Source organism: Crassostrea angulata, unplaced genomic scaffold (assembly GCF_025612915.1).
Source record: "Crassostrea angulata isolate pt1a10 unplaced genomic scaffold, ASM2561291v2 HiC_scaffold_191, whole genome shotgun sequence".
Taxonomy (NCBI): Eukaryota; Metazoa; Mollusca; class Bivalvia; order Ostreida; family Ostreidae; genus Magallana; species Magallana angulata.
Genome location: NW_026441744.1, coordinates 81,246 through 100,966, shown reverse-complemented (window position 1 = coordinate 100,966; position 19,721 = coordinate 81,246). Strand labels below are relative to the sequence as shown.

The window sequence follows — 19,721 nt, the reverse complement described above, 5'->3', positions numbered from 1 at the left end:
TTTTCCTCATATCAAATGAAAGCCCTTGTAAATTGAAACAACTTTTGCATTACATGTTTTAACAAAATATGTACACATCGAAAGGTATTACAGAAAATGTGCAAAAATTTCGTGAAAAAATTTGGTGCTAATTTTCAGGTTTAGGCGAGCTTCAAGGCCATGAGCAATTTTCATAATTGGAAGCATGGGGGTACATCTACAGACACTCATCTACAATCCCTGAAAAATTCAAGCTTCTATCTTGATTACTTTCGGAGAAGATGCGTGGACAAAATGACCCTTAAAAATTTACAAAATCGTCTATATCTGAAACCGGAAGTGACATCATCATTTGAAAATTTAATAATATGTAGCGACGACATTGTTCTATCACTCCTGCAAATTTCGTGCAAATCGGTTGGGTAGTTTTTGAGAAATGACGCTCCAAAAAAGTCAGAAAAAGAAAAAAAAGAATAACTAGAGCAAAGCTCGTTGCAAAGCAACGAGTGGGTTTTCCGCTAATGTCGAAAGTAATGCTAGAAGTACCTCTAAGAAGCAGTGTTCTTAATCTAATGACAAAAGTAACTTAGGTACAAAAAAGATTTTAAAAATCGAATGATTCTTGGTATGACTTAACAAAATCCGAATGGTTTTAAGTACGACTTAACAAATTTGACTTCATTTTAGGTAAAAGTTAACTTTACCTGGAACTAACATCTAATTTCTTAACCCAGAATGCAAAATTAAAATGTCCGTAAAAAATCAATTTTGTTTAAAACATAATTCTGAGCAACATTTCCTCTACACTGCTTTTCAAAGGGTTGACCTTTCGTACTATGTGCTTGTTGCATCATCAATTGTCAGAAACTTATCGATGTATAGTTTACTTAATTTTATTATTCCTCTGTGAATATTTTTATTTAAAATTACTATTGATGGTGAACATTTCAAAGGGCCCCGCTGATGTTATTTTAGAGAATTTTGCTTTGACCTTGACCTATAACTTGAAATTTTTCCAGCTGGCATTTAGCTGTTTCATTGCCCCTAACATATAGGCATTTTTGTTGAATCTGACCAAGATTAAGCATATCCGGGAAATAATCTACTGTCTAAAACTAATTTTATTAAGATCTGCTATGACCTTCACATTGACATGGTTCAAGGTCACTGCACGCCATTAACCAATAAGCTCTGTTTAGGCAAAATATTAGCCAATTAGGGGCTAAAAGGAGAGTATATATATGCTCTTAAAATATGGATTTTTGTGTGATCTGATATGACCTTGACACTTGATCTACAAATATCATTGGAGGTCATTGCATATCCTTTGATCAAAGGCATCATGTGGGTGAAGTATGAGCCTGATTGGAGCAAAGGGAGAGAAGATGTACTCCAGACAAGGATTTTTTAAATATAATTCTGCTATGACCTTCACAGTTTACCTTGAAAATAGGTTCAAGGTCACTACACACCCTTTACTCAAAAGCTCTGCTTATGTGAAGTCTGAGCCCTATAGGGGTTAGTAGAAAAGGATTTTTGCATGATCCGATATGATATTTCACCCTTTACCTAGAAATTTCATGCAAGGTCACTGCACATCGATTAACGATAGAGACAGTCTGTGAGTATTAGCCAGATTGGACCAAAGGGAGAGAAGATATGCCCCAGACAAGGATGTTATATATGTAATTCTACTATGACCTTAACCTTATACCTAACAACATGGTTCAAGGTCACAGCACATCCTTAACCCAAAGGAACCCTGTGGATGAGGTATGAGCCAGATTGGGCCAAGGGGAGAGAAGCTATGCTCCGGTCAAGCGATCTCGGATGGACAGACGGACAAACTGATCACTAGAAGCCCACACAAACTTGCTTTCTATCTAATTTGAAATAGTATCCATGCTATCTGCCCATGGTGAATAGTCATCAAAACCATTCATCAGCAGAATTTGATTTCCCTCCTTTTTAAACTCGGAACACCTCTGACCTAATTAGATCACCGCATTAAATACAAAGTTTGATAACTCTAATTTGTTTATCATCAAGAAATTCTGCATCGCTGACAAATAAAGTTTTTTTCGGTACAATAATATACCAATTAACTGACTATCTGGACAATAGCAAGTTTATTGTCCCACCCCTCAGCAACTATTTCCCTTGGCTTTGCCTCATGAAATAGTTGCTGTCTTGGGGGACAATAAACTTGCTATTGTCTTCATACCCAGTACATACTAAATAGGCATATAATATCCCATCCACCTCCATTTTATGTTATATAACCTCCAGTTTGTAACCTTCAATTTCACTGTGTAAAGGCAACACAACAGTCAAAGCCGCAAGTTTCACAATTTATTACTGCTTCTCATGTACTTAAAATTAGGGGCCTTAATATTGCTTAGGCCTAAAAAAAAAAAGTTGTGGGTTTCGGGTAACCCGACCTAACCTACAAAAATGGCCCGATCCTACCATTTTTAGATGCCTGATTTTATCCGACTGTGAATTTCATCTTATTTCCAATAAAAAATATGTTTTTAAATATGAAACAAACAAACATTCTTAGGATTCAGGCCAAAAAAAAATAGATAAAATAAAAAAAAATCCCCACCTACCTAACCTAATTTTTTCATCAGTGTTACCCTAAACACACTATTTTTTTTTTAGGCCTTACCAATTCCAACAAGAGACATCCCATTAACTATTGATAAACATTAAAATTCATTTCATGAATCTACGCAACACTGGTAAATCTTCAAGTACAGTCACTATCAATTTTACAAAAATATTGACGGTTCTTTATCCGAAACTATTCCTTGTACATGTACCTTTAACTGCATGCAATTAGTACACTAACATTTTATGAAAAGACGGTTTGTCTTAGAATAAGAAAGCTAATGCAATTCTGAGAAAAAGAATACTACATATTGCAAATTCCATTGAGGTTTAATAAAAATATGGCCATTTAAGTGAACCCCCCATTTCCAATTTCCATTAATAAACACAGATTTACAGGGTTCTCCATAGTAAAACATCTTTACCTGACCTTTTAGAGGTCAATTGTTGTTCAACCACCTTTGAAAAGAAACCTTATTCAATACAACATGCATCTACATTATATAATCATGATAAAAGCGTCACATCACTTAGAAATATCCTTATATGTATACCCCCCCCCCCCCCTCCATCTTTTGATTTTCATAAAAAGTCATGGTTAAAAATGTTTAACCTAATTTTATAAAACTTATGGCAATTTCCTTGAGTCATTTCTCACACATATTTGAAAACAATCATCAATGATTCTAAAATTTGATCCTAATTATTTGTTTATTTTATGATTTACACCATTTTAATTAACAAATAGACAGCTGTCCTGCTTGTGATTTCTTGTTTTTATGAAAAAAAGTAAGCTAACAATCATATTTAGTGAATATCTAATCTATTTTGATTTCTAGTCTCCTTCTAACCATGCTAAAATAGTAAGATACAACCTACAAGTTAGACATCTGCCTTAAATTAAAATAAACTTCAAACACCCAGGTAGCTGGAGACAGAGTTGATTTCCATGAAAAATGTTCAAATTTGACATGTTTTTCTACTTTTTTTCTGCATATATACCTTAGAAAGGTAGAAATAGGTTGATTCTTGTTCATTTCAAAAGTAATTATCATAGCAGATGTTATTTCAAAGTCAAATGTACATTTACATATCCTACATGTAATCTTAATGCAGACAATTAAATAGAGGGGAGGGGGGGGGGATTTTTCAATTATGTAAACACATCTAAATATCTTTATGAAATAAAAAATAAAGGAAACATAATTGCATACTTTTATTGAAAAACAAATTTTCACAGCAATTATGAATTTCTTTAAACAGCCTTAATTTTGTTTTCATGATTTCTTATCAAACACAAACCACAACATGGCATGATGCTTTCTTCAAGTTCCATTATTGTTCATGCATTATCGGATTTAATTTGAATTACCGGTAAATAGTCTGTAGAACACAAGGAATATGCATGTGGATAGAGGTGACAGGTTAATCTCAGGAGCTGACCCACAAGAATCAACAGGTAAAAGCAATGTGGTGCCATGTCGGAACAAGAGTTCGTTTTGAGCTGAAATAAAAAAAAAAATAATTAGCTGTTTTTACATACATGTACTAGTAATAGCTGTGTTTACATTAACATATGCATATTATTTCTGGAAAAAATACACTGACCATGCAGTGTAATAAGTATTACATATCCCAATACATGACATAACATTTAGGCAGTACAGGATCAAAAATTTGCATATCAAGTCATAATATAATATTAAAAAAAATTCTTAGGTATAGACACTTATTAGATTGAGAGAGAGTTTGAGAGAGAGAGAGAGCTGAGTTTATTTCTTGTACTGCATCTGAACAGCGTCAAAGTACATGTATTTCCTTCTGGTATACCATGTTTTATCAATTCTACCGGGTTTTTATTTTGCAAATAAATTTGGCGAGGGTTTTGGTTTCTTTTCTTTTAAATTACATTTTTTAAAAACAATACTATGTGTAATAAGCATAAAACATGTATGAGTAAACTTAATGAAGAATTTTTAATAGATTATTTTTCACAGAATGTGTTACATTACATGTATGTCAATCTTTATAAAAGTAGCGTATATTTCGTGCGTCATAAATTGGAAGTTTTAGTAAATATCATATACTTGCATGGTAGATATATATGTCTAACCCAAATTTTCTTCATAAAGCTACAGCTGTATGTACCACATAATCATATGTTTTGTCACAAGTATACATTTATAAAAAATACCCAAATTCCAACAGTTGAAAGTAACTCGATGAATTTTTCATTCTCTGATAAGTTCATTGTGTTTTGTGCGTGCATATATTATAAGTCTGCTGCAACAGCAGCCAATCAGCGGTAAGCTGAATCCACTAATAAGAAAGTTTGTGGTTTAGGAGCGGGTAAAATTGTTTATGCATAATGTAGCTGACACTGACTTGAATAGATCTGATATATATGTACAAGATGGGAGAAATAATGACAGAACAGACTGGGATTCGAACCTTGCCCTCTGAATCTCTAGTCAAGTGCTCTACCAACTGAGCTACATGTATCTGGCACCGGTATTCAAACCAGTCTGACCGTCACATCCCCCCCCCCCCCTTTAAATGATCTTCACCCTCAAAGATCACCCCTGGCTCTTCCCCTGGCAGGAGTTAACCTGTCAGTTCCAGGGGTTGGTTACAACACCAATATTGTATAGGGATGGAACGCTCCACCGATGCACCACAGTATTTATTTTGACGATATTTGGATTGTTACATTTACCATTAATACATTACGATACCTATGCGGACTTTTTTTTATTTTCCAAAAATATCTGAGCTTCATATATCGGCTATTTTTAGTCTGCGCGCCTAATATGAAAGTACAAAGATGGCGGAAAACCTCGTAAAGTTGTCAAACCTGTTAGGAAGCTAAATCTGGAGTGTGGACAACTTTTGGATTACTTGTTAATGAAAAAGTAGTGTATATGAGACTTAAGTAATTTGTAAATTGTGCAACGCTCATTTTAAATATATCAAAATAACTTTGGACATGCGGTAATACATCGACAGATTGAATAAATTTTTAACCCTTATTCATGTTTTCATTTAGTTGCAATGTATCGTGATATGTATCGTATCGCATCTCATGTATAGTGATATGTACCGAATCGGCTAAGTACAGAAACGTCCAAGCCTTAATATTGTAACAGGATGGGAGAAATAATGAAGGACCAAACCAGGAATTAAACCTGGTCCCCCTGAATCTCTAGTCAGGTGCTCTACCAACTGAACACAGGTATTTAAACCGGTCTGACCGTCACATATATAAAAAGTTATTTTAAACAATGGTGTTCAATAAAAAATAACACTTGCAACCTTCAGTTTTTGTCTGTAATTAATCAATATTGGCTTGCGATCAGTTATCGTTGAGTACCATTTTTCATCAGTGCATTGTTACGTCATTTTATCAACACATAAAATTATATACGAAAATATGATGTAACATTGCACCAGCGAGAAATGGTCCTTGACAAGAACTGCTGGCATGCCAGTACTGCCAGTAGTCAGATTAAAAAAAGAGAATATAAATGAAAAATTACATTTTAAACATTAACAAGGACAATTCAAGTACATATCAAAACTGCTAAACAAGAAAAATTATGTGAACTGGTAGAGTGGTACGCATAGTTCTAACTTGTAAACTACATGTACAAGTACATGTACCGGTTACCCGTTGGTCTGCTAAACCTCTCTAATGATACATTGATCGGCATCATAAAAATATTAAAGACTTTTTAGTCATGTTTTAACTCTCAAGTCTTAAGTATACAATTTTATTTACTTGATGTTACATGTATGTCTACAGGGTATTTATGTCTACATTTGGAGTCTTCCGCACAAGAATATGATCATATGTTTCTAATTAGACCCTGCTTTGAATTTTGATTGAAAATTCACAATCTAATTTTTTTTTAAATAGATAAATTTGGTCATCCTTTCCAGTCACCAATGAACCTATAGCAAGTCTAAACATCCAGTAAACAATGTAAAAATTACACGTTAGTAAACAAACACCCACACCATAACAAAACATCTAACTCTGTAATTCTTATAAAATTCTTAACCCAGCAGATGTTTAATCTTCAAGATATATTTGTAAATTCATACGCGATGGACATATCATAAGAAAATCTATGTACAGTACCAACTACATGTATATTTGTATACTGTATGTATGACTTTCGCCACATGTGGATTTTGTCAATAAATTGAATTGTAATTTACACAAAATTCTGGTAAAAAGGAGAAAAAACAAGTGAAAGGTAAAACATTTGGGATTCAATTCTGTTAAAAGGATTTATATTGTCTGGACTAGAAAAATAACATACATCAGTGACAGTGTGCACGTACTTACATGTACATCTATAGACTAAATGTTAACCAGTTAACATGCTGACATTTTAACCACTATAGACAAGAAACTTTAAATGGAATAAAAAGCCTCACCTTCTTCAGTAACATCCACATAGATCACACACTTTAATGTCCATCTTTTCCCCTTTATTACTCGTAGCTTATCAACGGCTGATCAATGGAAACATAAACATCCGTCGACATGGTCGACAGAAGTGTGGCTGTCAGAATTTCCTCGTAAACGATTCACACGAGAATATATCCCTCCTTATACAAATATGTAGTATTGTTCCCTGTGCATGTTCATCTGTTTCACAGTAACTTGAAAATGCATGTGTAAACCGAAAAATGCACAACTTATCTTCTGCATTACGCTCTCTCTTTTCTACAATGCCGTTCGTTACTGTTTACATTCGCGGGTCCGCGACAAACATTGCAAACATTTGTTCTGCGTGGCCGATTAGAACGTGTTAAAAAAGTAGTTGAATTCATAAATGATATAGCCTAGATGAAAAAAAAATGAAATTGAATCACAACAATTTATCTAAGACGCAACACAATGTAATGCAGTAAATGCCTGGGCCTTAAAACGGCATTTGTTCGCTTGTGTGTCAATGTAGACAAATTAACTCGTTCATGTACGATTCACACATATTTGTTTTATGAAATTTGACAAAAAATATAGGACAGAACTTGTTTAATTTGATACCAAATGACATTATTTAATATATTAACAATAACTGAATTAATTTTTTTTCATAAAATGATAACGATTTTTGCTATCAGAAAAATACGTGTATGAGCTGCTGACCCCTAATTATAGGGGCCAGCCCTTTTTTCTTAATTTTAAATGAAAGCTCTCGTTATTCTTAACAACTTTTGTTCTATATGTATTAACAAATTATTTTTAGTTTAAAGGTTATTATACAAAAAGCAACAAAATTTCAGACCCCCCAAAACCTTAAACTTTACCGGCAAATAGCTTAAAAACTAAAAAACATTTTGCCAAAATTTTCATGCCAGCAAAACTATAAAATGTTACCAACAATTCTGCTAAATTTCATGCAACTATCTTTTGTAGTTCCCGAGATCAACTCTGGACAAAAGACCCCCCAATTTTCAATTAAAGGGCAATAACTCATAACCGGAAGTGAATTTTAAAAATTTGAAAAAAACGTCCCTAGATATTAACATTGTCTACATACCCTGAAAGTTTCATAACAATCAGGCAACAAATGTACGAGAAATGGCCTACACAAAATTTGCGGATAAAAAAAAAAAATAATAATAAGAAACAGTAGAATAACAGAAGGGTTTTCCGTTGAAAAACGGAAAACCCTAATAAGAACTAGAGCAAAGCTCGTTGCAAAGCAACGAGTGGGTCTTCCGATAATGTCGAAGGTAAAGCTAAAACTTGCTCTAAGAAGCAGAGTTCTTAAACCAATAAACATAAGTAAATAAAACAAAAAGAAAAAAAATCGAATTATTTTTGGTACGAGTTCACAAAATCAAAATGATTCTAGGTACGAATTAGCAATAACATTATCAATTTCAAGAACGACTTAGCAAATACAAATCCGAATGTGTTTAAGTACGATTTAACAATTATCGATATATTTTAGGTACGAGTTAATTAAACTATGAACATAACATTCTTTTCTTTACCAAGAATGTGGAATCAAAATTTCCGGAAAAGTCAATTTTCAAACACCTATATCTTTGTAATGCATCGGCCGATTTTAAAACGGATTTCAGTTTTACATTAAACTTAATAAGCTTTTATTAGGGTTTTCCGTTTTTCAACGGAAAACCCTTCTGTTATTCTTCTGTTTCTTATTATTATTTTTTTTTTTTTCCCGCAAATTTTGTGCACGAGATTTCTCGAACATTTTTTGTCTGATTGCTATGAAACTTTCAGGGTATGTAGATGATATTAATATCTCTAGACGTTTTTTTCAAATTTTTAAATTTTACTTCCGGTTATGAGTTATTGCCCTTTAATTGAAAATTGGGGGGTCTTTTGTCCAGAGTTGATCTCGGAAACTACAAAAGACAGTTGCATGAAATTTAGCAGAATTGTTGGTAACATTTTATAGTTTTGCTGGCATGAAAATTTTGGCAAAATGTGTTTTAGTTTTTAAGCTATTTGCCGGTAAAGTTTAAGGTTTTGGGGGGTCTGAAATTTTGTTGCTTTTTGTATAATAACCTTTAAACTAAAAATATTTTGTTAATACATATAGAACAAAAGTTGTTTAGAATAACGAGAGCTTTCATTTAAAATTAAGAAAAAAGGGCTGGCCCCTATAATTAGGGGTCAGCAGCTCATACACGTATTTTTTTGATAGCAAAAATCGTTATCATTTTATGAAAAAAAATTAATTCAGTTATTGTTAATATATTAATTAATGTCATTTGGTATCAAATTAAAAAAGTTCTGTGCCCTATTTTTTTTCAAATTTCATAAAACAAATATGTGAGAATCGTACGTGAACGAGTTAATATGTCTACATAGACACACAAGCGAACAAATGCCACTTTAAGGCCCAGGCATTTACTGCATTCCGTTGTGTTGCGTCTTAGATAAATTGTTGTGATTCAATTTCATTTTTTTTCCATCTATATCATTTATGAATTCAATGAACACACATTATTTAAACGTTCTATGTGCAACTATTTGTCGGGGCCCCCCTGTTTGTAACCCCCGCGCGCGCGTCGAATGTAAACAGTAACGAACGGCATGACATTGTAGAAAAGAGAGAGCCGTAATGCAGAAGAGAAGTTGTGTATTCTTTCGGTGTACACATGCATTTTCAAGTTACTGTGAAACATATGAACATGCACAGGGAACAATACTACATATTTGTATAAGGAGGGATATATTCTCGTGTGAATCGTTTACGAGGAAATTCTGACAGCCACACTTCTGTCGACCATGTCGACGGATGTTTATGTTTCCATTGATCAGCCGTTGATAAGCTACGAAAAGATGGACATTAAAGTGTGTGATCTATGTGGATGTTACTGAAGAAGGTGAGGATTTTTATTTCTTTTAAAGTTTCTTGTCTATAGTGGTTAAAATGTCAGCATGTTAACTGGTTAACATTTAGTCTATAGATGTACATGTAAGTACGTGCACACTGTCACTATGTATGATATTTTTCTAGTCCAGACAATATAAATCCTTTTAATAGAATTGAATCCCAAATGTTTTACCTTTCACTTGTTTTTTTTTTCTTTCCTTTTTACCAGAATTTTGTGTAAATTACAATTCAATTTATTGAGAAAATCCACATGTGGCAAAAGTCATACATACAGTATACAAATATACATGTAGTTGGTACTGTACATAGATTTTCTTATGTTATGTGCATCACGTATGAATTTACAAATATATCTTGATGATTTAATATCTGCTGGGTTAAGAATTTTATAAGAATTACAGAGTTAGATGTTTTTGTTATGGTGTGTGTGTTTGTTTACTAGCGTGTAATTTTTACATTGTTTACTGGATGTTTAGACTTGCTCGAGGTTCATGGGTGACTGGAAAGGATGACCAAATTTATCTATTTAAAAAAAAAATCAGATTGTGAATTTTCAACTCAAAATTCAAAGCAGGGTCTAATTATAGAAACATATGATCATATTCTTGTGCGGAAGACTCCAAATGTAGACATAAATACCCTGTAGACATACATGTAACATCAAGTAAATAAAATTGTATATACTTCAGACTTCAGAGTTAAAACATGACTAAAAAGTCTTTAATTTTTTTTATGATGCAGATCAATGTATCATTAGAGAGGTTTAGCAGACCAACAGGTACCCGGTACATGTACTTGTACATGTAGGTTACAAGTTAGAACTATGCGTACCACTCTACCAGTTCACATAATTTTTCTTGTTTAGCAGTTTTGATGTGTACTTAAATTGTCCTTGTTAATGTTTTAAATGTAATTTTTATATTCTCTTTTTTTAATCTGACTACTGGCAGTACTGGCATGCCAGCAGTTCTTGTCGAGGACCATTTCTCGCTGGTGCAATGTTACATCATATTTTTGTATATAATTTTATGTGTTGATAGAATGACGTAACAATGCACTGATGAAAAATGGTTCTCAATGATAACTGATCGCACGCCAATATTGATTAATTACAGACAAAGACTGAAGGTTGCAAGTGTTATTTTTTATTTAACACCATTGTTTAAAATAACTTTTTATATATGTGACGGTCAGACCGGTTTAAATACCAGTGTTCAGTTGGTAGAGCACCTGACTAGAGATTCAGGGGGCCCAGGTTTAATTCCTGGTTTGGTCCTTCATTATTTCTCCCATCCTGTGACAATATTAAGGCTTGGACGATTCTGTACTTAGCCGATTCGGTACATATCACGATACATGAGATGCGATACGATACATATCACGATACATTGCAACTAAATGAAAACATGAATAAGGGTTAAAAATTTATTCAATCTGTCGATGTATTACCGCATGTCAAAAGTTATTTTGATATATTTAAAATGAGCGTTGCACAATTTACAAATTACTTAAGTCTCATATACACTACTTTTTGCCAGATACATGTAGCTCAGTTGGTAGAGCACTTGACTAGAGATTCAGAGGGCAAGGTTCGAATCCCAGTCTGTTCTGTCATTATTTCTCCCATCTTGTACATTTATATCAGATATATTACAGATGATTATGGGTCATCACATGTTTTGCAAGATGCAATAATTGTATTAAAACCTTTACTTTACAACACAATACATTTAAGTGAATATTTATGTCTCTTGATATTATTTGGTGTGGTGTTCTTGACAGCATCGCATTCAAGTCAGTGTCAGCTACATTATGCATAAACAATTTTACCCGCTCCTAAACCACAAACTTTCTTATTAGTGGATTCAGCTTATACCGCTGATTGGCTGCTGTTGCAGCAGACTTATAATATATGCACGCACAAAACACAATGAACTTATCAGAGAATGAAAAATTCATCGAGTTACTTTCAACTGTTGGAATTTGGATATTTTTTAAAAATGTATACTTGTGACAAAACATATAATTATGTGGTACATACAGCTGTAGCTTTATGAAGAAAATTTGGGTTAGACATATATATAGCAACCATGCAAGTAAATGATATTAACTAAAACTTCCAATTTATGACGCACGAAATATACGCTACTTTTATAGAGATTGACATACATGTAATGTAACACATTCTGTGAAAAATAATCTATTAAAAATTCTTCATTGAGTTTACTCATACATGTTTTATGCTTATTACACATAGTATTGTTTTTAAAACATGTAATTTAAAAGAAAAGAAACCAAAACCCTCGCCAAATTTATTTGCCAAAAAAAACCCCGGTAGAATTGATAAAACATGCGGGTATACCAGAAGGAAATACATGTACTTTGACGCTGTTCAGATGGGTAATATTCCTTTGTAATTTTCGAATTGAAATTTTTGACTGTTGCACTACAAGAAATAAACTCTAGCTCTCTTTCTCTCTCAAACTCTCTCTCAATCTGATAAGTGTCTATACCTAAGAAATTTTTTTAATATTAAATTATGACTTGATATGCAAATTTTTGATCTTGTACTGCCTAAATGTTATGTCATATATTGGAATATGTAATACTTATTACACTGCATGGTCAGTGTATTTTTTCCAGAAATAATATGCATATGTTAATGTAAACACAGCTATTACTAGTACATGTATGTAAACACAGCTAATTATTTTTTTTTTATTTCAGCTAAAAACGGACTCTTGTTCTGACATGGCACCACATGGCTTTTACCTGTTGATTCTTGTGGGTCAGCTCTTGAGATTAACCTGTCACCTCTATCCACATGCATATTCCTTGTGTTCTACATACTTTTTACCGGTAATTCAAATTAAATCGGATAATGCATGAACAATAATGGAACTTGAAGAAAGCATCATCCCATGTTGTGGTTTGTGTTTGATAAGAAATTATGAAAAACAAAATTAAGGCTATTTAAAGAAATTCATAATTGTTGTGAAAATTTGTTTTTCAATAAAAGTATGCAATTATGTTTCCTTTATTTTTTATTTTATAAAGGTATTTAGATGTGTTTACATAATTGAAACCCCCCCCCCCCCATCCAATTGTCTGCATTAAGATTACATGTAGGATATGTAAATGTACATTTGACTTTGAAATAACATCTGCTGTGATAATTACTTTTGAAATGAACAAGAAACAACCTATTTCTACCTTTCTAAGGTATATATGCATAAAAAAAAGGAGAAAAACATGTCAAATTTTGAACATTTTTCATGGAAATCAACTCTGTCTCCAGCTACCTGGGTGTTTGAATTTTATTTTAATTTAAGGCAGATGTCTAACTTGTAGGTTGTATCTTACTGTTTTAGCATGGATAGAAGGAGACTAGAAATCAAAATAGATTAGATATTCACTAAATATGATTGTTAGCTTACTTTTTTTCATAAAAACAAGAAATCACAAGCAGGACAGCTGTCTATATGTTAATTAAAATGGTGTAAATCATAAAATAAACAAATAATTAGGATCAAATTTTAGAATCATTGATGATTGTTTTCAAATATGTGTGAGAAATGACTCAAGGAAATTGCCATAAGTTTCATAAAATTAGGTAAAACATTTTTAACCATGACTTTTTATGAAAATCAAAAGATGGGGGGGGGGGGGGGGGGGGGGTATACATGTAAGGATATTTCTAAGTGATGTGAAGCTTTTTTCATGGTTATATAATGTAGATGCATGTTGTATTGAATAAGGTTTCTTTTTAAAGGTGGTTGAACAACAATTGACATCTAAAAGGTCAGGTAAAGATGTTTTACTATTGAGAACCCTGTAAATCTGTGTTTACTAATGGAAATTGGAAATGGGGGGTTCACTTAAATGGCCATATTTTTATTAAACCTCAATGGAATTTGCAATATGTGGTATTCTTTTTCTCAGAATTGCATTAGCTTTCTTATTCTAAGACAAACCGTCTTTTCATAAAATGTTAGTGTACTAAGTTAAAGGTACAAGGAACAGTTTCGGATAAAGAACCGTCAATATTTTTGTAAAATTGATAGTGACTGTACTTGAAGATTTACCAGTGTTGCGTAGATTCATGAAATGAATTTTGATGTTTATCAATAGTTAATGGGATGTCTCTTGTTGGAATTGGTAAGGCCTAAAAAAAAAAATAGTGTGTTTAGGGTAACACTGATGAAAAAATTAGGTTAGGTAGGTGGAGATTTTTTTTTATTTTATCTATTTTTTTTGCCTGAATCCTAAGAATGTTTGTTTGTTTCATATTTAAAAACATATTTTTTATTGGAAATAAGATAAAATTCAGTCGGATAAAATCAGGCATCTAAAAATGGTAGGATTGGGCCATTTTTGTAGGTTAGGTCGGGTTACCCGAAACACACAACTTTTTTTTTTAGGCCTAAGCAATATTAAGGCCCCTAATTTTAAGTACATGAGAAGTAGTAATAAATTGTGAAACTTGCGGCTTTGACTGTTGTGTTGACTTTACACAGTGAAATTGAAGGTTACAAACGGGAGGTTATATAACATGAAATGGAGGTGGATGGGATATTATATGCCTATTTAGTATCTACTGGGTATGAGGACAATAGGAAGTTTATTGTCCCCCAAGACAGCAACTATTTCATGAGGCAAAGCCAAGGGAAATAGTTGCTGTGGGGTGGGACAATAAACCTGCTTTTGTCCAAATAGTCAGTTAATTGGTATTATTATTCCGAATAAAACTTTATTTGTCAGCGATGCAGAATTTCTTGATGATAAACAAATTAGAGTTATCAAATTTTGTATTTAATGCGGTGATCTGATTAGGTCAGAGGTGTTCCGAGTTTAAAAACGAGGGAAATCAAATTCTGCTGATGAATGGTTTTGATGACTATTCACCATGGGCAGATAGCATGGATACTATTTCAAATTAGATAGAAAAGCATTAGTTTGTGTGGGCGCCTTCTAGTGATCAGTTTGTCCGTCTGTCCATCCGAGATCGCTTGACCGGAGCATAGCTTCTCTCCCCTTGGACCAATCTGGCTCATACCTCATCCACAGGGTTCCTTTGGGTTAAGGATGTGCAGTGACCTTGAACCATGTTGTTAGGTATAAGGTTAAGGTCATAGTAGAATTACATATATAAAATCCTTGTCTGGGGCATATCTTCTCTCCCTTTGGTCCAATCTGGCTAATACTCACAGACTGTCTCTATCGTTAATCGATGAGCAGTGACCTTGCATGAAATTTCTAGGTAAAGGGTGAAATATCATATCGGATCATGCAAAAATCCTTTTTTCAGAGCATATATACTTTCTACTAACCCCTATTTGGCTCAGACTTCACATAAGCAGAGCTTTTGAGTAAAGGGTGTGTAGTGACCTTGAACCTATTTTCAAGGTAAACTGTGAAGGTCATAGCAGAATTATATTTAAAAAATCCTTGACTGGAGTACATCTTATCTCCCTTTGCTCCAAACAGGCTCATACTTCACCCACATGATGCCTTTGATCAAAGGATATGCAATGACCTCGAATGATATTTGTAGATCAAGTGTCAAGGTCATATCAGATCACTCAAAAATCCATATTTTAAGAGCATATATATACTCTCCTTTTAGCCCCTAATTGGCTAATATTTTGTCTAAACAGAGCTTATTGGTTAATGGCATGCAGTGACCTTGAACCATGTCAATGTGAAGGTCATAGCAGATCTTAATAAAATTAGTTTTAGACAGAAGATTATTTCCTGGATATGCTTAATCTTGGTCAGATTGAACAAAAATGCCTGTGTGTTAGGGGCAATGAAATTGAATTAGAAGTTCTATGCCAGCTGGAAAAATTTCAAGTTATAGGTCAAGGTCAAAGCAAAATTCTCTGAAATAACATCAGCGGGGCCCTTTGAAATGTTCACCATTTCAATGTTGTCTGGTTCATAGTAATTTCAAATAAAAATATTCACAGAGGAAAAGTAAAATTAAGTAAACTATACATCGATAAGTTTCTGACAATTGATGATGCAACAAGCACATAGTACGAAAGGTCAACCCTTTGAAAAGCAGTGTAGAGGAAATGTTGCTCAGATTTATGTTTTAAACAAAATTGATTTTTACGGAAATTTTAATTTTGCATTCTGGGTTAAGAAATTAGATGTTAGTTCCAGGTAAAGTTAACTTTTACCTAAAATGAAGTCAAATTTCTTAAGTCGTACTTAAACACATTCGGATTTTTTTGTTAACTCGGTCTTGAAATGTTTATGTTTTTTTGTTAATTTGTACTTAAAACCATTCGGATTTTGTTAAGTCGTACCAAGAATCATTCGAGTTTTAAAATCTTTTTTGTACTTAAGTTACTTTTGTCATTATATTAAGAACACTGCTTCTTAGAGGTACTTCTAGCATTACTTTCGACATAAGCGGAAAACCCACTCGTTGCTTTGCAACGAGCTTTGCTCTAGTTTTTGCTTTTATGATTAATAACAAATTATCGCTCTAAAAAAGGTTACTATAAAAAGACTTTGTAGCATAGCCCTCCTGGCCCCTTATTTGAAGGGTCAGCCCCTTTTTCTTGATATCAAATTAAAGGTCTCGCAAATATAAACATATTTTATTCAACAAGTGTTCACGAATTATTAACCGTTATAGAGATATCGGAACAACTGTGTTTTAGGGGCCGACCCTTCAACTCCTTACTGGGGCCACCAACGAAAAATGTTTAGGTATCACATTGTTCACAACATTATTTTCAGCAACTTTTGTTATACAATGTTTTTCAAAATATTTCTCCTTTTCAAGATAATATTGATCAAAGTTTTGGACTTCTGGCCCCTTCAAACCCCTAATTATGTAACATATGACTTTAGTATGGTCCAGATTAGATGAACAGCTGTACAATGAACATGTTTGCTTCTATAAATAATAACAAATTATTTTTCAGTAAAGAGTTATTATATAAAGATTTTAGAGCGCTCTTGGCCCCTAATTTGAGGGGCTAGTCCCTTTTTCTTAATATTAAATAAAAGATCTTATTAATATAAACATATTTTGTTTAATAAGTGTTCAGAAATTGTTGACCGATTTGGAGATATCTTAACAACAGTGTTTTAGGGGCCGACCCTTAAACTCCTTACTGGGGCCACAAACCATAAATTTTAAGGTACCATGTTCCAAAGAACATTATTTTAAGCAACTTTTGTTCAACATTGCCTTTCAAAATATTTCTCCTTTTTAAGATATTAATGATCAAAGTGTTGGTCTTCTGGCCCCTTGACACCCCTAATTACGTAACAAATGTTTAAAATAAGGTACTGTGTAGATAAACAAATGTACAATGAACATTTTTGCTTCTATAATTAATGACAAATTATTGCTCAGTTAAGAGTTAAAATTAAAAGACTTTAGAGCCCTCCTGGCCCCTTATTAAAGGGGCCAGCCCCTTTTTATTAAAACAAAACAAAAGCTCGTGTAAATCTTAACAACTTTTGCATTACATGTTTTAACAAATTATCAACAGGTTAAAAGATATTTTGCAAAACGTGTTAAAATTTTGCCAAAAATTTTGGTGCCAATTTTTGAACTCGGGCGAGCTTCGGCGCCGTGCGCATTTTCCACAATGTCAAATACAGAGGATCATCTACAGACATTCATCTACATATTCCTGAAAGTTTCACTTTTCTATACCCTTTAGTTTCGGAGGAGTTACGTGGACAAAATGGTCCTTAAAAATTCACAAAATCCTCAAAATCTCAAACCGGAAGTGACGTCATCAGCTCAAAATTTTATATTCGCAAGCACGTTTTATGTTCTATCAGTCCTGTAAATTTGGTGAAAATCGACCAAATAGTTTCTGATTTATAGCTCTCGAAAAATGTCAGAGGAAAAATATAGAATAATAATAAAAAGAAACCGTAGAATAACAAGAGGGTCTTCCGTTGGAAAACGGAAGACCCTAATAAAGAAAAAGAAACCGTAGAATAACAAGAGGGTCTTCCGTTGGAAACGGAAGACCCTAATAAAGAAAAAGAAACCGTAGAATAACAAGAGGGTCTTCCGTTGGAAACGGAAGACCCTAATAAAAAATAAAACATGCTTAAATTTTATATTAACTAGTGTTAAGTTACAGTATATAATATTGTAAATAAAAATTACAATTCTTTTAGAAATGTCTGATTTAGAGGAGAGTCACTTTGAACCAGATTATGAAGAAGATTGTCTCCCAGACCATATAAAAGGTTCTACATTAGGTAAAAAGGGAAAAAAGTGTCCTGTATGTAGTTCAAGATTTACTCATGTAAGAAGACATGTCATTCAAGAACATATTCCTTGGTTTATGTATCCTAGAACATCTTGCTGGAAATGTGAACTAGGGTTTGGCCAAGAAAGGTTTCTAAGATTACATTTGGAAAGAGAACATTTTGATGATTCCACAGATTGCAGATATTATATTAACCTTCATGGTCAAAGATGGATTGAAGAGATATCTATTTTTTTGGCCAAGTTTGACATGGTCAAAACACTATCTTTCATCAACACTAATGGACTATTCATGTCCTGTCAAGGAGCAATCTGGCAAGAGGATGACCTTGAACAAATCTTATATTATTTGAACGAGACAAAACAACATTTCCCTTTAACAAAAATGCCTTACCCAGCTCAAAATATCACAAGTATATTCCATTGGAAAATATTGAGCATTCTTTTAGACATGAATAAAATTCATACAGTTTATTTGAAAAATAACAATCTTCAGAAAAACAAGAAAATACTTATTGTGGGTTCTTCATTTATTTATTGGGCACATCAAAGATCAACAATGCTAAATTCCTCAGATCTTGGTCTAAAAAATGTTCAAATTACCTGGCATGGAATTAGAGGAATGAAATGGGGTTCCCTTGTCGAAACTGTTAATTCTCTAACAGAAAACAATAGTCCTGATATCATGGTTATTCACGTGGGATCCAATGATATTTCTTATTGTAGCTTACTACCTCTTATCAAGAAAATGAAAACTGATATAAGTTTGTTTACTGAAAAATTTGGAAATACAATTTTGATTTTTTCGGAAGTTTTATCCAGGAGATTTTGGGGTAGAATTGATGGCTGGGAGGGAGAAAAGAAGAAAATATATATTAATAAAGAAGTAGGATCATTCGTTGAAGAAAAGGGAGGGAAAGTAGTAATACACAATAAAATTTATTGGAAAAATAAATCACTGTTAAGGTGAGATGGAATTCATTTGTCCGACAAGGGAAATGACATTTTATTAGAGGACTTTAAGGAATGTCTAGGAAGATTGTGTTGATTTTATAATTGTGTATAGTGATTTTTAGTTGTAAATATATGTATAATATACAACATTTGATTTTAAGATTTTGGCATTAAGTCGGAAATTCTGATTTGTGCCATACGGTGTGATTTTATTAAAATGGGGAGGAATGTAGTATATGTAATTAAGATCGGGTTCGGCATTCCGATCAGCTGATTGATTATTCCTCAGTTGTGAACAGAACCTGAAATAGTAAAGACGTCCCCCGGTCGGCTAGGCTATTCAAGACACAACTCAGGTGGGTAGTAACTTTAAGTTACCCCTCACCACTTGTCACGTTTAATACTAACCAATAAATAAATCCAATTACTAACATCACTTCACAACAATATCATATAAATTTACTGTATGATTCCTTTTTTCTTATCTTCTTGGTAAGGAGTAAATCAGATAAGATTGCCAAAAAGTC

General features: G+C 33.1%; 1 protein-coding gene across 1 annotated transcript in view; it reads left to right on the top strand.

Annotated features, from left to right (window-relative positions):
* Positions 1 to 19,210, top strand: part of LOC128169727 (uncharacterized) — a 34,051-nt gene extending 14,841 nt beyond the window's left edge. The window contains exon 2 of the mRNA XM_052835817.1: positions 18,147 to 19,210. Within this exon, the coding sequence (XP_052691777.1) occupies positions 18,149 to 19,210 (1,062 nt within the window). The 5' untranslated portion in view covers positions 18,147 to 18,148. The remainder of the gene's footprint in view (positions 1 to 18,146) is intronic.
* Positions 19,211 to 19,721: the final 511 nt, after the last annotated feature.